The sequence below is a fragment of the Varanus komodoensis genome, unplaced genomic scaffold (genome assembly GCF_004798865.1).
Source record: "Varanus komodoensis strain SLA01 unplaced genomic scaffold, ASM479886v1 scaffold31, whole genome shotgun sequence".
NCBI lineage: Eukaryota > Metazoa > Chordata > Lepidosauria > Squamata > Varanidae > Varanus > Varanus komodoensis.
The window spans coordinates 8,261,385-8,288,136 of record NW_025335780.1 but is presented as its reverse complement, the minus strand read 5'-3'; the positions used below and the strand labels follow the sequence as shown (position 1 = coordinate 8,288,136).

At 39.1% G+C, this 26,752-nt stretch overlaps 1 protein-coding gene across 11 annotated transcripts in view; it reads left to right on the top strand.

Annotated features, from left to right (window-relative positions):
* The window catches only part of MYCBP2 (MYC binding protein 2), a 153,913-nt gene that overhangs the window by 45,208 nt on the left and 81,953 nt on the right, over positions 1-26,752 (top strand). For 10 of the 11 annotated variants that reach the window (XM_044437784.1, XM_044437785.1, XM_044437790.1 and 7 more), the window contains exons 18-34: positions 4,562-4,669; positions 10,102-10,221; positions 10,605-10,686; positions 12,314-12,431; positions 13,147-13,351; positions 13,545-13,698; positions 15,046-15,218; positions 16,107-16,232; positions 16,330-16,457; positions 17,158-17,249; positions 19,018-19,152; positions 19,257-19,340; positions 21,677-21,773; positions 22,644-22,836; positions 23,877-24,151; positions 25,168-25,389; positions 26,401-26,592. In XM_044437784.1, coding sequence (XP_044293719.1) covers positions 4,562-4,669; positions 10,102-10,221; positions 10,605-10,686; positions 12,314-12,431; positions 13,147-13,351; positions 13,545-13,698; positions 15,046-15,218; positions 16,107-16,232; positions 16,330-16,457; positions 17,158-17,249; positions 19,018-19,152; positions 19,257-19,340; positions 21,677-21,773; positions 22,644-22,836; positions 23,877-24,151; positions 25,168-25,389; positions 26,401-26,592 — 2,504 coding nt within the window. The remainder of the gene's footprint in view (positions 1-4,561; positions 4,670-10,101; positions 10,222-10,604; positions 10,687-12,313; positions 12,432-13,146; positions 13,352-13,544; positions 13,699-15,045; positions 15,219-16,106; positions 16,233-16,329; positions 16,458-17,157; positions 17,250-19,017; positions 19,153-19,256; positions 19,341-21,676; positions 21,774-22,643; positions 22,837-23,876; positions 24,152-25,167; positions 25,390-26,400; positions 26,593-26,752) is intronic. The other variant, XM_044437789.1, reaches the window with a different exon arrangement.

Genomic DNA, 26,752 nt, shown 5'->3' with positions numbered 1-26,752 from the left:
AGCCGTAAGAGCTCACTTTCACACTTGTGAAAGACATCATCAGCAGCAACAACACCTCAGTTGTTCATTTTTGAGGCACTGATTTTTTTTAAAAAAAGACAGGCACAAAAAGGGAGCAGACAAAGGAAGACATGATGGATTTAGTGGCAAAGTTCCCTGGGGTATGTGATGGATCCTGCTAGAAGACAGAAGGGGGAAAGCAAGCTTTTGGGCATGTAATGACTTCTTCCAAGAATAACCAGTCAGTCATGGCATATTTATGAGGGGCTGTAGGTAACATGTGAACCTGCCCATTTTCACACATCTTGAAATTCCACTGTCATTGTAGAAAACAACAAAGTGGCAGGTACCATTAGCCACCTAAAGGTCAGCACTTTCCACACTGAGAGTGCCAGGGAACCTGAGAGATAAATCAGCCACAGAAGCAGGGAAGTTTCTTTGAACTGGTCTTTTTCATAATCTGGATCTAGAATTCTGGTCTTTTTAAAAAAATGATCTTTTACTGTTGACCTCAATCCTGAAACAAAATCCAAGTTCTGATGTGTAGTGCAGATGATGATAGTTAGAAGATGTATCATAACTTTGGTCCATAGATGTTGAGAGGAAGACCCAGACAGGTAGTATCAAAAATGGTACTGGAAATCAAAGAATGATATAGTGATAATAAACAGATATGATCAGAAGAGTCTAACTGAATTTTGAGGTAACTTACACTGGTATGGAGAAAAGTGCTTAGAATGTCTGAGGAAAAACCTAAGGAGACAAAGGACCTCCCTGTTTAGTGTTAAGGTAGGAATTGGCCACTTTTGTTCTCTCTCCAGATGTTCTGGCTTATAGCTCCCATTATCTCTCATGATAGGCTGGGATGGCTAGGACTGATGAGAATTGTAGGCCAAAACAGCTGGAGGGCTACAAGTTGTGCTGCATCACTGTGTTAAGGCTTTATTTTTATTTCAAAGTATGCAGCTGCTTTTCTTCTAGTTGCTTGTATTCATCCTGTATTTAAGGAAGGGATGAGTCATGTCAGATGGTTGACATGAAGGTCATATGGCCCTTTGAGCAATGCTCATGGGGGACTGAGATACAAAGGTTGAATTCTATCTTTTTTCAAACAGAGCACACTACTACATTCAGCACCCCTTAGTTATGCCTTTGTTCTAGCCTTTAAAGTTAGCATTATTCAATTCTCTCCCCCACCCCTGGATATTTGTACACTGTAATCCCCTTTAATTGAAAATTTCTCTCTCATTGCCCAGAGAGCTTTGGATATGGACAGTATAGAAATGACAGCATTCATCATCAGCATCACCATCATCTGTATAGATAACCACTTTAGTGTAAATGTTATTACATAGGTTTGAGAACAGGCAGAGAGAAATATTTGAACCCTAAAAAGCTAAAGCCTTGGATCAAGAGATACATATCCAGAATTCAACATTTACAAGCTAAAAACAGGCCACTGTACATTACAGAGCCACGATTTCCTACCTCTGGTGTAGAATGTTGTTCGTGGTTATTTTTTGCAATGGGATAACCTTCCTAGTGGAAGCCTGATTTGTATTGTATTAGCAGTAATGTCATGCATTCCCCTTCTATCTATTTTCTAAATCCTGAAAGTAGTTGAAATGGTTCAAAGGAAGGTTATGCTACAGTTTTTACCATATAAACAAAGTAAGAGTTGAGAAAGCATATCCTTGAAAAACTGTTGTACCTCTTTTGGGGACACCGGTTCACACTCTTCTTTGATACTGTTTTTATTGAGGAAATGTAAAAATCAGTAAGGTTTACATAACAGCATCACTTGATGCATTTAATTTTAGAACACAAGTCATTTGGCATCTTAAAAACTAATAACTATAATAGCATTTCAGAGGAAATTGTGTTCAAATTTTCTTTTTTAGGCAGAGGTCCCAAACCATTTTGGGCCTGTAAGCACATTTGAAAATTGAGAAACTGTAATGTCTACCATGGAGTCATAGGAATCCCAAAACAGCTGCCAAGATGTTGCAACCAGTTATAAAGGGCAAATAACTTGCCAACAAAACAGTACAAGAAAGATGTTGTGCTGAGTCAAAAATATTTGATTGCACATAGCACAACATTTCACAGAAGGCAAATTTGGGAGGGTAAGAAACAATGCAGCTTTTCTCAAAGATCCATCTTAACACACAACTCTCTCTGCTGTATACTTCCTGAATTCTACTCCTTTCCTTACTAAGGCTTCAGTGCTGCTCATGCTTATATGAAAGCATGGCCATTTGAACTCAGTATGACTTATTTCTGAAAAGAGCTGCAGAGATATGTTCTGAGACCGCAGAACCCATACACCCCATGTTTTCCTTCACAAGTCCATATCTTCCTTATAGCAAAAGGTGGGAAAAGAAAAAAAGTAAGAAAAGACTCTGTTAAGGAAGAGAGGTAACAAGTTAGTATGCAAAGGCTAAAAAGGGATAAAGGGAGGAGCTGGGAACGCTGGAAATCAGCCATGTTATGGCTGCAAAGAGAGTGAGGTAGAAGAGGCAGGGCGGGCAGAAGAAGAGAGGGGGTAATGGGTGGGGATGTGTGAGAAATATAGTAAGTGTGGCTGATCAATACTCTTGGCAGGTATCCAGGGGCAGCAGGACTGGGATTCCTTTCCAGAAGAGGATCTTGAAAGAGTGGAGATAGGAGCTTTGAGAGACAAAACATGAGCCTTTGTAGCACCTTCAAGATTGATGCCCCCAGGTTCTCAGGCTGACTAGAAGAATGGGAATATTTTGGAAGTGGCAAAAAGGGTCAGCGAAGAACAAGAGAAATTGCTTTGCCTGATCCTGGAGCCCAGGATGAGACGTTGAAGAGATGAGATGTCCAGATAGAGGGTATCAATCCTGCTGCTTGGCCTTATGTCAACAGGGATCACCTTGAGGGTAGAGCTCCAGAGTTGTTGAAAGGAAAGGGTTTTTGGGGAGAAGTCCCTAGTTTGGATTCAGTGGCCAGTCTCAGTGTGTGCAGAGGCTTATCTTCCAGCTTACTAAGGAGCCTAGAGCATTCGCTTGTCTTGCAGCTCTGACATAACAGCAAATCAGTTTTGCAAAGAGACTGTCTGGTGTTAGGAGCTTTGAGACAAGAGGGGCAGTGCTGCGCTCATGACATGGAATCTGGTTTGGGGTTGGGAATCCATTGGATTTCTACTGCTCAGCTTTCTGAACTTTGGCTTGCTTTCCTTCTGCCCCAAGTCTGCCTTACTTTAAGAGTTCAAGTGGGTGTCCGGCAGGAAGTGAGTTCAGGCAGAGTTCTCCTTCCACACAGATGATTTGTGGGCTTTTGTGTACTTTGCACAAAGAATTACATAATTTGCATACCTTGCCCAAAGAATTTTCTAGCATTCCCAAGTATTCATGGACCTGATCTCAGCTCAGCTCACTTCCTGGCCAGGAAATTGAAAAAATAATCCATATTGTGGATTGTACTGGGAGTAAGCCACCTTTTGGTGCTATTGGAAATCTTTCCAAACTGTTCATTGGGGAGCATTCATCTAAGGCATGTGGTATGATTTGCTATCTTAGACACACTCATTTTTTGCAGATGACTGATGTTTTGGGGCACTGAAGGAACAGTTTCTTGCCATGCCTAATTCTCCCTTAAGAGCTAATCTGCATGACTAAAAAACCCCTGCTTCATACACAGTAAAGTTTTTGCCTACTAATAAGTAGTCACCCAGTGCTGTATCTGGTAGGCAGATTGGTTACTTTTTCAAGTATGTATAAAAACGTAATTTGTTTCATTTTGGCTTGAGGAACAGTTTTGACTTCCTTGCAAGAACAGGCAAATATTGCTTGATCGCACTTTTTCCTGTAGTGAACCTTCAGTTATCTATTCAGAAGGGCCTTATGAATCAGCTTCCATGTTTGGTATTGTGATTAAATTATTTAGATATAGTCTAAGTTTTTCATACCGGAACTTGCAGAACAAGATGTAATTAGGAACAGTTTGCTGTTTTTTGGTTAAAGCACAAAGTGTAGGGTCACGTTCTCCTGTGCAGTCAGACAAGGGCCCACCCAGAGAGGATGGACTAACCTCATTCTGCCCCCTACTTCGCTTCACAGCAGCGTATGCATGTAGACCTGATTTTTGAATTGGTAGCTCTCAGAATCTTCGTGATCAGACACACAGGATGGGAGTCTTTCTGTTTCATGTGATTTTGGATGCATCTCAGGCAGGTTCATTGTGATCTTGATATTCCAGTAGATGTGAACTACCAAGTCCATCTTCATGTTCAAAGTAATTGGTCCATTTAAGATAAATAGATAGATATGTACTGCTTTCTTAGTAAGAAAACAGATTTGGGGAAGAAATTGAACTCCAGGGTTCATTCTCTGTAAACCAGCAACTGTTGTTCATGTATAATTATGAAAGATAATTCACTTGTACTCAGATTCTAATTACTGTTTACTATTTGTTCCAAAAGTATGAAATATTGACTATTGAATCACTTTCATGCTTTTAATTTAATATTTTTGTTGAACGCACTGTTTCCATTTTGTGAGCATTTCTATGCATGTGCCAAACATTTTCTCCTCAGGCCCCTTTGTATTTCCTGGTCCTATTTTTATGAACCATCGAGAGCAGGCTCTAGCCAGAATAAGACCCCATCCAGCACAGCTAAAGCATAAGCGGGACAAGCATAAAGGTATTTGGTCTTCCTTATTGAATGGGGCTGACTTACAGATATCTTTCAAGGTTTTTCTCTCCACCCCTTGGGTATTAAGAGAAGTACATGAAACTGATAGTCTTTTCTGACTAATCTTTTGTAACCTGAGGAGAAATGAAAACACATTTTCTGAACTGGGCTGCTTTAGCAGTAGAAATTTATAAACGTGCACATTACTTTTGTTTCCTTTCCCCCTTTCTCTAATGCATATCATTGCTTCATTTTCTTTTTTCTTGATTAAAATGGTAGGATAGTCAGAAAATGCTTTCTAGCAACAAGCTGTCTGGATATTAAAGTCTCTTCTGTTACATATTCTTACAAATTCTAAAACTGACAGTGACCCTTTGGTCTCTGGCTGGGAAACTGGTATTCTGTTCTGACCATTTATACCTTTAGTAGCTCCTGGTCATGCAGAAATTCAGCAAGTGTGACTTTCTTTGTTCACTGCTGTGCTGGAGGAGGCTTTGCTGCTAAACTTTAGCCACAGAGGCCCTTTCTGGTCAGGACTTAAGAACCCCAGGCATCTAAAAAAAAAGATACCACCAGAAATATTGGTGGCATTCCCTACAGCAGGTTGGGGGAAGATGCTCTACAGGTTTTCTCTGCTGTAGTTCTCATGGTCCCTTACCACTGGCTATGCTGGCTGGGACTGATGTCAAGTCCCTGGGAAAGAATAGATAATTTAACAAATCTTAATAAACTAAGCAATAAAGCTGGAATTACCCACTTCAGCTACAATCATATTTTATGTTTGTTGAAACAAGATCATATTTTTTCAAAGGGCTTTCAGCATGTACAATTGATGCCTGTGTAAAAGTTAGATTTTTCTTTAAGCAATAAAAAACATGGCTGTGTGGATTTAGAAAATACTGTTTTGTTTTGTAATGCAGTAAACTCTGTGTGCCCTAAATGGTAGGCATGTCATGAGTGGAGCCAGCTGGAGCCAGAGGTCAGACTAGATGGCCCAAGAGGCTTCTTTGGACTCGCTCTGTTTCTGTTTCTAAATTTCCTTGTTTAAATATATATTAATATGTGGGCATAGCACAAAACAATTAGGTTCTTAAAATGTTAGACTTGGACGTCTAAAAACATTATTTACAGCAAAAATAATGGCTGTCCAGATGTTGTTGAGTTAAAACTCCCACGATCCTGATCAATTGGCCACATTGCTTGGGGTTGATAGGAATGAGAGTCCAGCATCTGGATGGCCACAGATTCCCTGCCTGTGCTTTGCAGCACTGCACCTTGCTTACCTTCACTAAGGCCAGCTTGCTGGTTTTTATTCTATTGGGACAGGATAATGAAAATCCAGATCAAGGTTAGGCAATGTAAAGTCCCTGTGCCATATCTGGTCTACTACTGTCTTCACTTTGAAGTATGCTTTCATTTAAAATGCTTGAAGTTGCAAGAAGCCATACAGTGGCAGTTTAGATCAAAAATAGGCCTGGCAGGCGGGTTGCTTCGAATCAGTAAAGAATACTTACCTGCCAGTGTGATTTGGGATGTTTTAAAGTATAGGAAGGACAGGCTTCCTCCACATCTTGTATATTTTAAGAAAAGTGGGACTGATGTCCTGCATTATTTCCTGTTTCAGAAGGTTAGGCCCTGAACGTCATCTGAATCCATGTCACATGGATTCAGTATTCAGGGTAAAGGAGATTCCCTTTGTTGAAACAGCCATGCAGTATCCTAGTCAAATGCTACTTCCTGTATATGGTATAGGAATAGTGAAGAGCTGAAAGGTAAGCTGATCTTGGCACACATTGAGCTGGGTGTAGGGACTGATTCTTACATGTGTAAGATTCAGCAAACATTCAGTAAGCAGTTGCTGTCTGATTTCAAGTGGATGCTTTATGTCTAATTTGACATTGTCAGAGGTATTCACATAATCTACAAATAGGTCAGGGGACCTAGTCCAGCTGTATCCCACTAATTTAAAGTGTCTGTCATTAACAAAAACCTCTGGGAGCTGCCTACACTGTCACAATGCCAAATACATTGGAGGTTTTGGAGGTATGGCCAACCAGAAAAGTGCTCCTCAGACTTACGTCTCTTCATGGCTGTGTGCAGTTGAGACACTGCTAAAAACAATATTTTGTATTTGTAACCCCCTTTTTAGTGTATGATATCTTTTTAGAAGCCCAGCTGAAATGAGGAAGGTGCACAAGTAATTAAGAACAAAAGTAGTGAAGCGGTGGAATAGGTCAGTAATTTCAGTATTCTTTCATTGTGCCAGGCATGTTGTACATCATTCCAGGTAAAAAGAAAGACACTTTTAATCTGTTGAATAAAGGTGCAGAGCAGTGAAGGAAAGCTATTTTGGAAATGTAATAACTGAGGGTAATATCTCACACTGCTTCCACACTAGTGGACCTGACCATTAGCACGACCGGAACCAGCTCACAAAAGGCAGCTCCACTGACCTGTTCAATTGGACCGAGTGTTTCACATCATATTCATGGTTTTTCAGGAGCTGCTAGTTGCTCTTTTACTATTGATGGTTCTGCTGGCACAACTGAACAAGCAGAGGCACAGTGGCAGTATAGAATACTTTGCTGGATTTACATGGTGATAGTGATTGAAATAATTATCAAAATGGTCTTTTCTCCGTTTATTTGAAAATCTTGTTCTTTGAAGAAATTATGGGCTTTGTAAAACTTAAAAAATGTAACTTTGTAAAACTTCAATATTTTATTTTAAAATTCAGAATACTTAAAGCTGCATAGTTTAAGCAATAGCGTAATTATATTACATTAGGTCTTCTTTCATTCAGTTCCCTTCGGAATATAAAGGGCACAAATTTAAAAGCTATTTCAATAGGTGCATGGTTGAATGTAGCACTTACTATTCTAATTACTTAACTGTGGTATGGAAACCTGTGTTGAGTGGTGAGCTTGAATGCTATGCCTCTGTGTTTCATAAATTAGTCTTTTTGTTTTAAACGTATTTTGTAATTTTAGACTCAGCATTTAAGTAATCAGATTATGGAAAGGGCCTTGGATCACTTCCTTATAACATTTAAAAGTCTGGTGACTTTAAACAATACTGAGTTAGATGCACCAGCGATCTGACTCTGGTAAGTCAGATTCCTATATTCCTAAACTGGTAGTGGAAGTCGGCATAGTACAACCTCTGTCTTGATTACAGTTTGTCTGTTCATTTAAATTTTTCCTTAAAGTGGAATCTGAATTTAAATAGTATATCTTCAGGAGAATTCAGGAAGGATTTTATTTGTAATTAAACTGGCTTAAGTATTTTATTTCATCCAGCTTCAGTTAGAGGTGGTTAACAATTGAAAGGCACTGCAGTGAGAACATTTTTGCAGGTCCAAAGTAGATGAGAAATATTTACAAGGTAAAATGGGAGCGACCACTCCAGTATTGGATGTTTGTGCTCACTAAATGTAACTCCCTAAATGTAAATGTAAAAGCATTTTTGCAAATGAGAGAAAGTCTTTAGCGTCAAGCTAAATATAGGTACAAGTCCAGCAATATTTCTTAGATTTGCACTCCATTCACTATAGGCTGTACCTGGAGTCAATTGAAGATCCACAAATCTTCCCCTACAATAAAGCTTCATGGATCAAAATGAGCTTTGAACCACTCTTTTCTCTGCCTGTGTCCACTTCTTTATCAGTAGCACACAACTTCAAGTATTTTCCTCCTCCTCTCTATCTCCTTTCTCTCCTTTTACTATGAGGATAGTTATGCAGACCCTTGAGAAAAACTATAAACAGCCACATCTGCCAGCCATTGTTCCATTGAACAAAATATAGCCATGAGGTATACTTCAAAGTACTTTGAAGTTCTGAAGCCCTGCTTGGGCCTAGACCCTTTCTTGTTCAGACTTCTTCAGTGATTCACTTCGTATCTAAAGGCTAGAAAACATTTGTACTGGAGATTGATCTTGTCGTTTTTTGATCTTGTCATGCCTAAAACATTAATTAGCTGGGAATTCTGGTTCATGCTGTTTCTGCCTGATCTGCTCCTATTTGAAATGAATACTGGAAGCATCGACAATGGAATGTAACAAATTGCCACTTGCCACCCTTTCTGCAGTTTTCTTCATGCGGCTTTCTGCCAGCTTTTGTAATTAGATATTGGCAGCATTTTTCAGCTCCCTTCACCATCCAGAAAGCCACTGTCCCCACATCCCTCGGAGAGCAAGCAACTAGCATTTTAAAACAAAATTTGTCCAGAGTGAAAAGTTGCTTGAATTTTGAGTGTTGGTGTTAAATATTCCCCATTATTTGCTGTATTCAGAGTTTATTATGTGCCAGAATGTTCCAGTCATGCCTTAAGAAAATACAGTTTGCATGCTTGAGATAGGGTATATTAATCAATATACCTGCAAATATACCTGCTGGATATGCCTTATTAAGGTGTATTTGTTGACACAGAATTGAGACATTGCCTTAGGTAGAATGGATCATAGAGAGAATTAACTATAATCATGGAGTATGTGAAGACCCACTCATTTATCCTGGAAAACTCTCCAAGTACTGTCTGGGTTCTTAGCTATTTAGCAAACACTTTACAAATGTACTCAGGGTTTAACCTGCATACACTTACATACATTTTATTTCATAAAATATGTGGCCCAGTTGCTTTACTTTTGCTTTCCTTGAAGCAGTACTCATTTAAAGAAAAATACGTTTTAAAATCAAAACACATCATGGAAACATGTCATGCTGTGAGGAATCTTGCAATGGTTATAATGCTGTGCTTTAGCACTTATTTGTAATGACCATTTTCCCACTTAGCAATGTAGCTGCATTGGTCTAGTAATTCCAGAACTCAGATTAAATGTTTATCCCATCAGAAGCCATTGCTCATTTGTTTAAATAAAGTATTCTAGAGTGTGTAAAGCTCTCTGTGAACTTGGCATGACCTATAATGTAAATATTTTATATTTAAAGAGAAAACAAAAATTTTTCTTATGTAGTTCTCTATTTAAATTGCAACATTTTTAAACACAAGAAATGATTTTACATAATTTATCTATTTACCTGTCTGGGTGGTTTGCAATAATATTAATCTGAAAGAGTGAGAGAGATAAAAATGCAACTTTTGACAGCATTGTGATTATTCAATTCTTAATTTCTTTAAATTTATTTTTGATATTTTGGAATGTGTATTGAATTACAACTGAAACAATATGGAGTCTGCTAAAGTTGCTGACTACTACTTATAACATTTAAAAGTCTTAGCAGAATATCAGTTTGTCATGGAAAATCTGATAAGTATTCTACCTCAGATTTTTCAGAATTAAATAACTGTTATATGCACCATTAGAAATGTTTATTTTTGCATTATATAATCTTTCTAGTTACCATCCACATGATTAAATGACCATTTATTGTGAAGCTCATTGAGGAAAGGAATGAGATATAATTATGTATTAATTTGTAGATGGAAGTGGAGATAGAAGTGAGAAAGATGCCAGCAAGATCACAACCTATCCACCTGGGGCAGTCCGCTTTGACTGTGAACTTCGAGCACTACAAGTTAGCTGTGGATTTCACCATTCAGGTAGATAACTACAGGATTCATGTCACATTATATTTGTTTTTGCAGTGTGAGTTGTAGGAACATTGGGCCATTACATTTCATCTAGAGTCCTTACCTCTATTGGGTTAGATAATCAGGACATGTGACAATAATTAAAATAATACTTGTTGCCTCTGGAAACTTTGTACTACTTCTCCATACTAGCATTCTTTTGAGTAATTGAACATTTGAGTTCATACTTCTCATACATTTGAGATCTTACTTCTCCAGAAATATTTTGTATCAAATGCTGACAATCGGTAGAGGCAGCCCATTCTTCTTTACTAGGTGCATTTGGAATAAATTCATTCTGTGGAGTCTTGTTAAAAGTGTAACTATTTAAATCATTACATTTTTATTCTTAGTTGTTCTAATGGAGAATGGAGATGTTTACACATTTGGTTATGGGCAGCATGGACAACTTGGGCATGGAGATGTGAATTCCAGGTATGTTTTAATATAAATGTGACTATTTTGATTGTGAAATGATTTCATCTTTTTATTTGATTTACATAATGATTTTAATGTTTCTGTCTTTCTAAACAGACCTTAGTCCCTTTAAAGGTAACAAAAATGGCATTGTCCCCCAGGAGAACTGAAGTTATAGCATTAGAGCTATATCATACCTAGCTTATGTTATGCATACATTGCTGTGTGTGTGCAACCCTTTGAACCTGATCAGAATCAACATATGAGAAAGAGCATTCCAGCTCTGTCCTTCTTCAGCGTTGTCTTTGTCACCCATAACTCATGGAGGGCAATGGTTTGAAGAAGAGAGTCTCCTCTGTCTCTGGAGGGCTCCACATGAACAAGAACCCAAATTTTCCAGCATTCTTGGTTATGTGGAGAGTCTGCATGCATCTTCAGGCAATTGCTCTCCAGAAGTTAAGGGAGGCAGATGGACCAGTAGAGGCAGCCAGGACTGGAGCACCCTTTTCCTGTATTCAGACTTCTCAGTTTTAGACACCTAGAGAATGTGTGCGTTTGATTTTAATGGATGGATGGATATAGTCTCTCTTTCCCACCATCACCACCACCTGTATGTTATGTTTAGGTTACTAGATATGTAGGAAGAACCATTAGGCGTTGTTAAACTCTGTCAGTATTCTAGGAAATGGCTGTACATATGAATAAATCCCAGTGTCTCAGACAAACTCAAATGAATGCCCCTGTTTATTTCTTATTCCACCATTGTGCCATGGACCCTTTTGGAGGTGGCAAATTCTATTGAGATGGTTTCAGTTGTGTTTGCAAGTATAAAAATCCTCTTTGTGGAACCCTATAAAGACCCCCTGGTCATCCAAGGGCCTGACATAATTAGCCAGGTGCCTTTTATTCTTGGCCAGATCCTTTTAATTGTCTTTTTAATTGTATTTTAATGTTTCAGTGCTATTTTAAAATAATGTTTAACTCTTGTTAGTTCTTATTGATTATATTTTATTGTTTTATACATTTTGTAAACTGCTCAGAGAGCTTTGGTTGTGGGTGGTATAGAAATGTAATCAATAATAACAATAAAGGAACATTGCTATCAAGTAAACTTTAGTCGTATGATCTGTGCTACTGTATTTCTGAAATGCATATAACTGAAAGGTTTAGCCACCTTTTTATGGTGAAGGCTTTGGAATAGAGTTGCTTGGAGTGGGCTAATGAATGGGTTAGTTTGACCACTGACACTGCATAAAGCTCTCTTCAAAGCTATCATCTGTCTTCTGTCATAATTGAGTTGTGGTTACATGCATGCCTCGTTCAGTACACCTCGCATCTTGACAGACCATAGTTATAGGAAAGTAAGTCAGTTATAGGAAGTCAATTAAAAGATCAGATTTGTAAGACTAAAGGCAAACCGCGTTCCTTGTAACTAGAAAATGATATGAGTATTTTTAGTTTTCATGCTATTAAATTATACATTCCTTCCTGCCATTCTTCACAGTTTCAACTGTCAGAAATGCATCAAGTTATATGATTTAACTGTTTCACTTCAGTTGTATTCATTACTGTACATGTGTGTTTCTAATAGGCTTAATGTGTGCATATGTATGGGTGAACTTACAGTGGCTTTATTCTGACTCAGGGGATGTCCTACTCTGGTACAGGCATTACCAGGACCTAGCATACAAGTTACTGCTGGCAGCAATCACACAGCTGTTCTTTTAATGGATGGACAAGTCTTCACATTTGGAAGCTTTTCTGTAAGAACAATTCAAAATTAATTTTCAGTTACACTGTTTCATATAGAGTATTTTTCAAGCTACTGTTGTAGAAATAGAATTACAATTAGTGATGACATCAAGGTTTGGAAATTGAAGGGCTAAAACATAATTCTCCAGACTGAAGCCCCTTCTGAAGCCTATTACAAGCCAAGCCCTAGTCTTGACAGTAATATCATGGTTCTTGATCAAGGCCCCCAGATAGTTTCTCCTTCCTGCTGCAGCCACGTCTGGGTGAGAAAAGGATTAGGGGAGAAGTCAAGGGAGATGGTGAGCTTGCTGCGGGGGACAGTGAGCTTTTTCAGGCCGTGCCTGAATCAGTGCTTGTATGAGTTACTTTGGGTCTGATCTGAATCAGTTCCAAATGTAACTGACCTAAGTAGTGCTCACTGTATATTGTGTTCAGGAGACTTCAGCCAATGCTAATTAAAAACTTAATATTAATAATTAATATGAATAAACTCCATTTTCCTGAAGGTCACTGATGGTTGTCAAACTGTAACAACTGAAGAATGATTCATTTAGGGGTGTATAGAAGATTGGTTGCAGCTGCTAGCATCACTGGTTTTGTTTGCTTGTTTATCCACCTTTGTAGTACAATTAACGTTTTGCATTGTTGAGAATGTTTGATAATGCAAAATAAATTCATGTAATAATAGAATGTTTAACCATTTTCATTCCTAATTTACTTCTTTAGAAAGGGCAACTTGGCAGGCCTATTCTGGATATTCCTTACTGGAATGCAAAGCCAGCACCCATGCCCAACATAGGCTCTAAATATGGACGCAAAGCTACTTGGATTGGAGCCAGTGGTGACCAGACTTTTCTTCGGATTGATGAAGCTCTCATTAACTCTCACGTGCTTGCTACATCGGAGATTTTTGCTAGCAGACACATAATAGGCAAGGTTCATTCACTCTTTGATTGTAATTGAAACAAACCAATCAACTGAATCTCAATCTCTGATAGTTACTTTTGCTGGTAAATTGTTTTTCTCTAAACAAAGTAAATATGATTCCTTCTCCATGTGTATTGCTGCCATTTCAGGGAATTAATGAAGACCAAATATATTAATGCTGCTTACATTTTTCCCAGGGTTGGTACCTGCTTCCATAACAGAACCCCCTCCATTTAAGTGTCTTTTGATAAATAAAATTGATGGAAGCTGCAAAACATTTAATGATTCTGAACAAGAGGACCTTCAGGGATTTGGTGTATGCCTGGATCCTGTTTATGATGTTGTCTGGAGGTAAGTGTTGCTCAGTGATAGTTGCTGAAAGCATAAACAAGTGTTATGAGAGCAGAAGAAGGACTTTTAGAAGTCAGTGAAGTGAACATTGAATTGTTATTCCACCTGCAGCCTTGGACTGCTGAATCATAGCTTTCTTTTGTTTTTCTGTGTATTTCGATTTTTATATACCACTCCATTCTCATAGGCTCTGGATGGTTTTCAACAATTTTAAACGAACAACAATAGAAATTTAGATTAAGAAACAGCATTGAAGAGATACGTCTTTAACTGTTTCTTGAAGGTGACAGTCTGGGATATATGACACATCTCTGTTGCTTAATGTGTTTAAAAGATAGCCAGCTTTGTCATGGGGAAAATGTGGAAGCCAAGCTACAGTGTATGCATGCCCATGGTTTACGTTTTTTAAAATAACATTTGCACGGTGATGGCAGTAGTGTGCTCTTGTTAGAAAAAAGATAATACAAGGAGTACATTGCCACACTTTAGAAGTAGAATAAGGAGTGGCACATGGAAATAGGGATGGTAGAGAGGGGTATTAAGAAGGATGAGGAAAAGAGAATGGAGGAAAAGTAGTTGGGGCTAAAGGGGTGATAGCCTCTGCCCATTCAGCAGGAACTGGACATTGAGGGTGCCACTGAGTATAGGGAGGATGGACTTTGAACACTGGAGTGACGTAAGGCTTGGAGGCAGAAGCATAGAACACTTAGACTATTCTGGGAGCCTGACAATTTAGTGGGCCTTCCCCTGCCCCATATTTGTGATCATTGTCACAACTGGTCTTTCTCCTGAATAATCCTATATGCCACATATGAATAATCCTATATGCCACAGAAGGGGGTTTAATAGCTCTTGAGATCTGGCGATCCTTCCCTGTGATAAGTATGTAATATACTAGGGAAGGCTCTTGCCTGCAGAAGCTTGTAGCCTCACACCCTACATCTTCACTTCAAGAAGATGTCCTGTGTCCCACTACATTCGGTGCAGCTATTTTCAGTTAAGGGTACATAGCATGACAGGCTTTGCATGAAAGATAAATTATGTAGCCCCAGGAAATACATAATTTTTCTATTGTCACGGAGGTTCTTGTCTTCACTTCCTCACTGCCCCACGAGAGGGTGAATGAAAGCCACCTGTCCGTCCATTGTGCTGCTAGTAGAACAGAGGAAGGACATGATATTTTGGGAGCTCTAGCCCAGAAAAACATCCCTTGGATTAGTTAGTTTTCAGTAGGGAAGGCATAGAAAGATTTTGCGTAGTTCTTGTTTTTAAGACTTCATTGATCCATTCATTGCATCCGTGTTCCTCAGTGTTCAAAGCCACATTGATGCCTCTTTTCTTCATCAGGTTTCGACCAAATACAAGAGAGCTCTGGAGTTACAATGCAGTTGTAGCTGATTCCAGGCTTCCCTCAGCACCAGACATGCAATCCCGCTGTAGCATTCTGAGCCCAGAACTGGCACTTCCAACAGGGTCCAAAGCTCTTACAACAAGGTCCCATGCAGCTTTGCACATACTAGGTATGAATAGTTTTTCCTGGAATAGCTGAAATGACAAAAGTCAATGAGTTACAACTTTATTAGCTTCTGGAAAAAGATGCTTTATTTTCTCAGATGCTTTAGTAATTTAGCTGGGTATTTTGAATGGTGAATGACAACACTTCAGTGACACCTAAGTGTCTTCAATAACTTCTCTTAGGTGTTATGGCATAAGCCTATTTCTTGTTTGAGTGAATCTGCATTCTGACTTCATCGATTCTAAATAGCTGTTCACACCACAATTACACCTTTATGGTTCTGTAAAGCTAGCTGGCAAGTGTTATTTCTAAATTTGGTGGTAGTGTGGATAAAGATTTAGTTATTCTGATTTAGTTTCTATGGTCTGTCGTTTATATGTTTTAACTGTGTAAACTGTTCAGAGAGCCTTCTGGCTGTTGGGCAGTATACAAATGAAATAATGGCAATAAAGATTACAAAGGCTAAGAAACCAAGAATTTGATAATCAGGTGTAAGATTCTAATCTGAAGAAACCACAGCTTCTTTATTATGAAGCAAATGACCAAAATAGAGAAAGTGATAGGAGCTACTAAAGTTGTGCTTTTTGGTCATTTCAGTACTGGTGGACAAACCAATGTAATTATGCTCTGTTGTGATCTGATTTATCAAAGTGCTCTCCAAATTATCTGCAGATGTGTTTCAGGCATTATTTCCTAAACTTAAATTTTCTAATTTTTCTAAAATGCTAGTATTGCTCATTCAGAGTGATACGTTGTCATCTATATCATCTGATAAAAGGATAATAAAATAGAGGTATATCATAGACAGTCAATTAATATAACTGGGTCTAATTTTGTAAAATCACTACTCAGTCTACCAGATTGTGTTCAGCTTTTCTCTTTCTTTTTCAAGGTTGTCTTGACACATTGGCTGCTATGCAGGACTTAAAAATGGGTGTGACAAATACCGAAGAGGAGACACAAGCAGTGATGAAAGTCTATTCCAAAGAAGATTACAGTATTGTCAACAGATTTGAAAGTACCTATCTGTGTATCATAAATATATATTTTTCTTTTCCCTTGCACGGAATACATGACATTGACTGTGTAAAGACCTACAATTTGTTTTATTTCAGGTCATGGAGGTGGTTGGGGCTATTCAGCCCACTCTGTGGAAGCCATTCGTTTCTGTGCTGATACTGACATTTTACTTGGTGGCCTTGGCCTCTTTGGAGGCAGGGGTGAATACACGGCTAAAATAAAGGTAAGAAAAGGAACATTTTGGAGTGTGGTTAAATCTGAGTGTGGAATGTCTTGTTAAATTGTTCAAGCTATAGGATAGGAAGAAGATGCAGAAAGAGATATCACTATGAGCCTCGTAGCTCTTATGAAGCTCTGGGGAGAACGGTTTTGTTTGCTTGTCATGAGTGAAGGAAGAACTAGCTTTTGGAGCAATAGAAACTTGTGTTAAATACATAGCTACTGCAGATTTTCTCCTTTTCTCAAATTTAATTCTTTCCTGACCTCAACAAAAAGGAAAAAATGTGTTTAACTGTTTATAGGCTACCATTTAAATATGCATTAGTATGCTTACACTGTTTAGTGTAATAATAGTAATTTTTAAATGTTCATAGCATTTACCTTTAACTAGGTATGACATGAAACTCCATGATAACTTGAAGTTCAGTTTTCTTAAACTTTACCTCAGGTTTTCACAGTATTCAACACCAATAATTCTATTAAAACCTTAAATGAATCCATATGTAAAATTTCAAGTCTTAATTAATGCCCTTTATAAAATAAGGCATGGATGAGCCCGTTGATCACTGCTTGATGGGCTGACATAGAGCTTGGCTTAATTGTGGTATGTGCACAAATAAATCAACTGACTGGAGGGGCTGTGATAGGGGAATGAAAGACAATGAAGGCAGGAAAGTAAAACTCTTAAAGGCTTGTTTTTTCAGTTGTTTGAACTGGGTCCAGACGGAGGCGATCATGAGACAGATGGTGACCTTCTTGCTGAAACGGATGTCTTGGCATATGATTGTGCTGCGAGGTAAACTAAACAAATCTATTGACTTTCATTAGCACAGAGAATTGGTGACATGGGTAGAATTATTTTACAGATGATAAGCATAGTGGTGAATGGCACATAATTTGACAAAAAATACATGGGATATAAACTTAGTCACTATAGAGAAATGCAAGGTATAAAACTATTTGCTAGTTGAAGATGTAGCATATAGGTAAGTCTCTCTCTGTCATGCTCTCTCTTAGTCTAAATTGGCTGTGTTCCCATTGCTCATTTCTAACTTGAAGTACAGTAGTCATCGCTTCCTTGGATCCTAGCCCAGGTGTTTTATGAAAAGACACTCTAGGGAGTAAATGAAATGGCACTACATATCTCATTGCACTATATGCTTTTCTATCTAGGATTGAGCTTTTGCCAGCCGTATCTTCCTGAAGCTGCATACTATCACCATGATCTAGAATCTTTCAGGCTATGGAAGATTTAGCATTTATTTGTTAGGGTTTTTGACTTAACTTTCTTGAAAAGCAGAACTTTATGCTATCTGTTACTTTGCTTTTGAAAGACTTCTCATTTCATACATACATACCTAGTTATATGGAATTTTGGGGATGGGCTGCTGTTTAAGAAGTTTAAGCCCAAAGACTGCTTAGGTACGCAACACTAAATCTGCAGGTTTTGGAGTCCAGCCTAATAATTTTAAAATATATGAAAGCAGGGCAAAACATTATAATAGGGCAAAATAATCAAAAACTTTACATCCTGTCAAATATTTTTAAAAGTTTTAAGTGGTTTCTAAGTGGCTTTTAAGCCTCTCACTGCACGGTTGGTGAATGGAACCACAGGAAGCTGCCTTATGCTGGGTATGACCATTGATCCATCTAGCCCAGTACTGGTGGCTCGGACTGACAGCACCTTTTGATGGTTTCAAGCTGGGATTTTTCCAACCCTCTTTGGAGATGTCAGAGATCAAACTGGAATTCTCTGCATATAACCCATGTGCCACTGAGACACAGCGCCAAAATTGAGCCCAGGTGACGTTCCACAGTGGAAGGGCAGCTGCCAAGCACACATTTGTACTTTCCCATCAACTCTTTAACAAGGCACGTGGATATCAGAATTAAGACAACAGCTTTCTTGGTTTTAGCAATAATCATAGAATATGAATAGAGGTACCCCCTCCCCATTAAATTATAGTAGTTTAACCTATAGGTTACTGAAGGGAGCAATCCTGTGCCCTCTAGACAGTATTTCAGGGACCATAAAATACTTTGGTTTTCCAGATTCAAAATCAGAGACAACATTCTGACCGCTAATCTGGTAACCTGAGCTTATACCCTCCCCCTCCCCCCATGCACCACCTTCATGCAACCAACATGGAAAGAATTGCACTTACGTTGAGTAGAGGATCCTCCTGGTAGAAGGATCCTGGTAGAAGGTACTGCCACGTCAGTACCACTGTATTGATCTGAGGGTTCCCCATCCTTTTGGAGTGTATTTTCAGAGGGAACAAGGAACCACAGTATGTAGTGAGGGACTGGCAAAAGCGAGGTCACCCTGCTTCTTCCAGCACTAGCCAAGTGTGGATACAAATCAACTTCTTCAATATATCCGAGCCCATGTCAGCTCTGCAGGATTTTGTTGCAGCTCTGCTCTGCTGTGCCCAAACCTTTTGTACAGTAGCATTCAAAGGAAACTTGGACTATAAAAAAGTAGACGCATTCTACTTTACCTGCATTTTCCTGTTTACTAGGGATTTAACCATTACATAAGAATTTTCTCTTGTGTCTTTCAGAGAGAAGTACGCAATGATGTTTGATGAACCAGTTCTTTTGCAAGCTGGTTGGTGGTATGTAGCGTGGGCACGAGTGTCTGGTCCTAGCAGTGACTGTGGTTCCCATGGACAAGCTTCAATTACTACTGATGATGGGTAAATATAAGCTTCTTTCATGTGTGAATTGGCGTGTATGTTGGGGCATTAGCGTATGGAGCAGAAGAGGCGTACCTGAAGTCCTAATATTCTTCTTCTTCCAGTGTTGTTTTCCAATTTAAGAGTTCGAAGAAATCAAATAATGGTACAGATGTGAATGCGGGTCAGATTCCTCAGTTATTATACAGGTAATCCTTTACATTTCCCTCCTTTCTTTTAAGATATCATGAAAATGGGAGGAGGTTTAATACATTGTTCAGTGACATGCATTAGCATTACAGCAGATTCTTATTTTTGCAAGCAGTAATGCAGTTCTGTAACTTCTTCTGCTTGTTAAGATGGAGTAGTCATTTACGCAGTCTGTTATGTAGCTGTTACCATGTTTGTATTCTACCTTTCTTTCAAGGAGTGCAGCTTGGTGTTGGGCAGTATAGTAGATAGATCAGGGGTCTCAAACTCGCGGCCCGTGGGCCAATTGCCGGGAGGGGCGGGGCACGGGGGAGGGGCCCTGCGGCCTTCAAAGCGTCGGCGGCGCCCGGGCCGGCCTCCGGAAGCAACGCGGGATGAGCGGCCCACCACCGCCACGGTGGTAGAATACTTGATGCGCCCAGCCTCATCCAGACTGCCCCCAGGTAAGTTGAGTTTGAGACTCTTGAGATAGATAGATAGATAGATAGATAGATAGGTAGGTAGGTAGGTAGGTAGATAGATAGATACATACATACATACATACATACATACATACATAGGGTTATCTCATTTTTAATTTTACCATACTTGAGTATAGTCTGAGAAAGCGTGTGGTCAACAGATGCCTACTGAACTTCATGGCTAAGTGGAATTTGTATTGAACCTCCCTAGCCAAGTGCAATGCATTAAGCACAGCACTGTGCTGGATTTTTTCCATCTGCCACCATTCAGCTCTGGAGCCTCAACTGCCCACTATTCACTGAAGACTGTTCTGGTGCCTTGGAGCAGATGGCAGGGGAACACAGTCTTCAGTGTGGAGGAAGAGCCCCACTCCATGCGTAGAATGTCGCTGGCGTTCTGCAGACTAAAACCCTTCCCTGTTGCTTGTTCTGCCCTCTTCTTCCTCTTTTCAGAGGATCAGAGCCTTACCATAGATTAAGTTAATTTGCTACAGGTCCCAAGTGCATGTGCTTTCTTTTTCTCTTTTTCACCGGCATAGAAAACAAGTCTAATTCAGAATAGAAAAGTGCATTGCTTTATTCAGTGAATAGAATAGGTACCTTCTGAATGCTATAGATATAATCTATCAAGACATTAGCAAAGCCTTTGACAAAGCACCCCGCAACATCCTGACTACAGACTTGCAAAAAGAGGGCTAGATAGTACAGTCATTAGGTGGAGGCACAGTGGGCTGCAAAATCAGACTCAAAATTCTCAAAATAGGGAACGGTGATAATGGTGGGGTACCACAGGGTTCTGCCCTGGAACTGGTACTCTTCAATGTGTTTATTAATTATTTTGATGAGGAAATGTGAAGAAAGTAATTAATTATGCAAACAACACAAAGCTGGGTGGAATAGTAAATACCTGGAAGTCAGAGATAAGATATAGGGTGATCTCAATAGGTTGGAACACTGGACAGAGAACAGAATGAAATTCAGTAGGGATAAAGGCCAAGTCCTCCACTGAGGAGCAAGAAACCAAATGCAAATGCAAATCTGCCTACCAGATTTCAACTATACGCCAGGAAGAATTTCATCACTATCAGAGCAGTACAACAATAGAACCTATTACTTGGGGAAGTTGTGGGCTCTCCCTCAGTAGAGGCATTCAGAAAGGATCCGGACAGTCATCTGAATGGGATGGTGTAACTTAGTGCCCTGTAATAGCAGGGGGTTGAACCCGATGGCTGTCTGGCCCCTTCCAACTCTACTGTTCTCTGAATCGAGATTACACAGAAAGCAGCATGCAGGCAACCTGTGGCCCTTCAGATGTTTTGATGTACAGATTTCATCTACCTGGCCAGCATTGCCAGTGGAGTCACGATGGGGGTTTTAGGTCAAAACAGCCAGTGAACCACAAGTTGCTTGCTCTGTAGCATGAATGCAGCGGTGCCAGTGTGCAAAGCGTTAAGATTTGACTTGTACCGTTCCCTGAACCCCCACGCAGCAGTCAGATGCTGGGAAGGGTTTACCTTCCTCTCTCCATACACTGACTAAAAGGAAGGCTACCCCACCCCAGCACAGCACTTAGACTGGGTGTAATGGGAAGCTTCTTTTCCAGTTGCCAAGTCGGGGACTGCTGCTGTGTGGGCTAGTGTGTGTTCATTCTCCCCACTTTTGCGTTAGCCCTGCATGCTACTGGCAGGCATCCCTGGAAGGTTAGCTTCAAGAGAACGTGGAAAATATTCTCCCATCTTGACTTTAAAAGTCTATGTCTAAAACAGATGTGTTTTCCAAATGGATTGCATTTGAAGCTGCTGTAATGTATGACCAATAATGTCTATAAAACTGAGTTCTAGAGTGAAGGTGTTCCCGCTTTTTTTTCCTTCCAGGCTGCCAACAAGTGATGGCAGTGCATCAAAAGGAAAACAGCAAACAAGTGAGCCTGTGCACATTTTAAAGCGATCTTTTGCAAGGACTGTTTCAGTGGTGAGCATCAATCTGTCTGGGCGTATTGTTTACTGTACTACAAAACTGCTTAATAGACCCCAGCTTAAATATGTTTGAATGTCCCACTGGGCAACAGGAAACTATTTTTCACTGACATAACACATATTTGCCTGAGAAACACAATCACTCCTAAGTAAGTTTGGTTCTGGGTGATGCTCTTTTAGTCATGCAGAAACAATACTGCTTGAACACTGTTTTGGTAAATTTCTTGCCATACGAAAATGACATTCTTTTGCATTTTAGATATTTTTTGAAGCCAGATTAAGACATCATTTCCAATGCCAGATTAAGTTCTGCAGTGTAGATAAAGCATTGGAATTGAATACAGCTACTTAGTTTATATAACTTATTCTGCTGTGAGTCATGAAAAGGGAGGGGAAAAACCTATGAATGGTATTGAAGTTCTGTTCCTAAGTACTGGAATGGTTATTCAGCAATTCCCTTTAGCTTCTGAGTTATCAGTTGATTTTGCCTACACACTTTCAAATGTTTCTTTGCAGCCATAAGACTGCATTCTGAATTATCTTTTCCCCACATCAACAGGAATGGTGGTGGTGCTGGATTTGTTATGGTATCTGTTGAAAACCATCCTGGAAACTCTTCATTGAAGAGCAAGCTTCACATTGTTTCATATAAATTAAATGGACTTGTGGATGCGAGTATGGATTAATGAAGCTGCTCTCCCAGCAATTTCCTAAAACTTTGTGTTCTGCTTCAGGGGTGTCTCAGCACCCACTGGGGTCCTATTTCATAGTTTAAGAATCACCACCATACTTAATGCTCACTGTTGGAAGTTTTCTGTTCCTCACTTTTTTTTTTTGCTTCAACAACCTTCTTGTCCTGAAATAGGAGTGCTTTGAATCTCTATTGACCATTCTTCACTGGAGCTGGACAACCTTAGTGTTAGGAGTAGAAGAGCTCCGAGGTTTGAAAGGATTCCAGTATACAGCTACTCTTTTGGATTTAGAAAGGCTGCGATTCGTTGGTACCTGTTGCTTGAGGTTACTCCGTGTCTACACATGTGAGATATACCCAGTTTCAGGTAAAATGCTTATTTCCTATAGAATCATAGAGAAGTGCTTCAAATTTACATGTGAATATTTATACCAAAGTTAATTTACCAAAGTAAATCTCCTAGCTTCTGGCTTAGAAAAATGTAGGAATATTTTCATTAGACATTTCTTGGATATTAATTTACTGTGGGTGAATTTAAATGCTCATATCTTGGCTTAATCAGTTGAGATATGAACAAGTATTTTGGCAGTACACACATCTCTTTACTTCATCTTTAGGAATTGTAACAAACCAGAGAATTTTCTATCAGAACAGGAGATTTCCTAGTTTCACCTAAACCTTTAATCTGTAGAGTGATGTGCAATGCCTGTTTCATCACTAAGCTTTTAAAGCACCTCACTGGCAACATGCCCCTCACCTTTTTCTTAAACTGCATGCACACTTTCTCAACTGAGTTAAAAGCAACTGCATTTCTGTTACTGCTGCTTGCACATCACAGTGACAGATCACTGACTGATTAATTAATTCATTGTTTTTAACCCAGCAGTAACTTAACAGGGTCTGGCTTTGCATGTTATGCTAACAACCCATGAATGGGTTGCTTGTTATTTGTTTATGGAGGCCAGAAATGGTTTCTCATGATCTGTTGCCACCACATGGTATGAATCAAGTGTAAGGCACTCAGTGTAGTTATTAGGGACTACCAACCCAGTCTCTCAAACTCTAACCAGTCAAGCCTTAATTCATCCTCTCTTTTTTATTTCTCTGTGGCTTAAGGCCTGGTAATTTGACTCAAATGTTCAAGATGAGTGGGAGGAGATCTCCCCCTTGAGTTTGGTCAAAAACTCTAAAATCTTGGATCTAGATTGTAGGTATTTATTAAAGAATATAATCCTAAAACAAGGGAAAGCAGGCAGGTAGTTGGAAAGGTATAGAGTAAGATACTTATTATTTTGAATAGTGATGGGTCAAATTTATTTTATGAATCCAAAAATGTATTATTTGATTGGGAATTGATTGGATTTTGTACTGAAGTAATTTTTTAAACATAATTCTGTCTCTTTCCAGCAACTACCAAAGCGGTTGTTGAAGAAACTAGTAAGCTGGCAGACTGTATTGGGAAGACTAGAACCTTACTAAGAAAAATTCTATCTGAAGGAGTTGATCACTGCATGATAAAGCTGGACAATGACCCCCAAGGATACCTTACTCAGCCACTGAGCCTTCTGGAAGCTGTTCTTCAGGAATGCCATAACACTTTCACAGCCTGCTTTCACTCTTTCTATCCAACACCAGCTCTACAATGGGCTTGTCTTTGTGACTTGCTCAATTGCTTAGATCAGGTATCAAATAGCCTCTTCAGATAGTCTTTACAGTTCAGAAGTAGTATTGTGAAATTTCCACATGCTTCTTTCAGATGTTGGTTAACGGCGTACCATTGTTTTGCCAAAAAGCTGAAATATTTGTAGCCTGTGTTTTCCCTATGTGTACCATAAAGTGGCTTTTTCCACATACGCCAGGTGATTAATGTCTCCCATATTCAGTGATGTACCATCCTAAATCCAATTACAGATTTGACATTAATCTTCAGCTTTGCAAAGTCTTATTTTACCGCCTTCCCTTTTATAATGGCCAAAGTTAGGTAACAACATTATAAAAATAAAAACAATTTCAAAAACATTTAGAACGTTTTGCAGTTTAGATAGCTAGAAAAACAATGAGAAAGCTGTTTTTGTTCTGTCAAATACATAAGAGATTTAGGGAAAGAAAGGAGGATGTACCCAATCAGAGCCAGTGATTTTCCTTGTCCCACCTGTTATTTTCTCTCCATAATTTCCTTGTTGTTTCCATCTGAGTATCCCTCTCACCACCACCACATCCTGCCTGCTTCCTCCCGTTACCTGCCAGTTCCATCGTCTCAACTGTGGCTTGCTTTCTTCAATTCAGCCAGCGAAGTTCCTTGACCTGACAGATTGTGAACAGCATCTTTCTGTTCTAAATGCCCCCTTTTAAAGATATTGCTCAGTGGCGTAAAAGATTTTCATATGAACATCCTTTGGCTCACTGTGATTTCAATAGGCAGCAGGTGTATCGTTTCACATACCCCTTTTTCATTTCTGTTTTGCAAGAGTAGAGGATGACGCTAGTCAATAATGACCTCTTCATTCTTCAATTTCTGGACCCCCTGTGATGTGCACACAGGACCCTGAAGACTTTAAATGATTCTGACTTCAACATGCATTACTATGAAATAATTACATATCTATTTTAGTTTAGCATAACAATAGAAGCTAATATGCTCTTCTTTTTCATTGAGTCATTATGTTATTTTCAATTGCATTTTAATTCTTTTATATAGGATATACAGGAAGCAAATTTCAAAACTTCCAGCAGTAGGCTTCTTGCTGCTGTAATGTCAGCCCTATGCCATACCTCTGTGAAACTGACATCTATCTTCCCTATTGCTTACGATGGAGAAGTCTTGCTACGTTCAATGGTGAAACAAGTTAGCACGGAGAATGATTCTGCGCTGGCACATCGCTTCCCTCTGCTGGTAGCACACATGGAAAAACTTAGTCAGGTGAGACTAGGCTGCAAAACGCTTCTGCAGCCTGAACGATCTGCAGCAGATTTTGATAGATTTTCACATTTGCAGTAGGTCCTCAGGATCAGTTAAAACTTTTTTTCCCTATACTGAGCACTTTTATGGGGAGAAAACCCGCTTGTAGAAAAAGATACTGCCAATGTTTCATGATGTTTTCTGCTCTGGGCTAGTTACACATTTGTCTCCATTATGGAGAAGTTCCATTTTGCAAGCTATGTCTTATTGAACATGTTTCTTTCTGTGCTTATATGAAAACAAATACATTACAAAATCATTACTCAGTTTATAACTGGTGTTTAAATGGTAGATCTTGAAAACATTCTTTTGTTTAGGTGCAGCACTCAGTGTTTAAATTCAGTGTCTGTGATGGCATATTGGATTGTTCAGATTAGAAAATAGGATGGTTTGTAGGATGTTGGTAAAGAAAGACTTGGTTCACAGATGAATCATTGGTTTAGTTGGCTAGGAAGTAAAGTTACAGTTTTGCAATTCAGATAAATATTCTGTGACCCCATGTGTATCCTTCAAATATGATGACAATTTTACATTGCATTCTGGGGTATTTTTTAGATCTTTGTGCCATAGAATTGAGACAGACCTTAGATACCATCTGAGCCTGCCAGTGCAGTAGGTCACTAGTCAGCCTCTCCTTAATGTTCATAGCTTATTGAAGACTTTAGCATCTCACTTTCTGTAGATATTGGTCTGTTCACATCTTTTAATCTCATATGATGACTACAGCATCAAACGAGGCTTCTGTTATATAAAGCAGCCAAGATAGGCCAAATACTTGGCTCAGAGTTTCCATGTTATCTGAAGCAGAATACTTTTCAATGTTACTGAAGTTCAGTTTTGAACCACGTTATTACATTATTGTTTTTTCCTCTTGTGAGAATCAATTTCAAATGCATATATGAATCAGCTAAGTTCACTTACTTTAGGTGTAATTTTATGTGAGCAGCTCACTTCTGCCAATCCATTATATAGAGTGAAGAAAATGTCTCAGGGATGACCAGCTTTCGTGAAGTGCTTGAGAAAATGTTGGTTATTGTTGTATTGCCAGTCAGAAACAGCCTTAGGCGTGAAAATGAACTCTTCTCTGCACATCTGGTTTCTAATACCTGTGGATTACTTGCAAGTATTGTGAGTGAACTCACAGCTTCTGCACTGGGATCTGAGGTAATATGATTAATTTGTTAACATAATTACAGCACCATATTCTCTGTCAGTGGATGATAAAATAACACTACAGTAAGACTATGAATGGCCATGGTGAATTCAGATATTTTTCTGTAATGTTTAAATCATTATTTTATTTTCCTGGAAATAGTGCAGATTA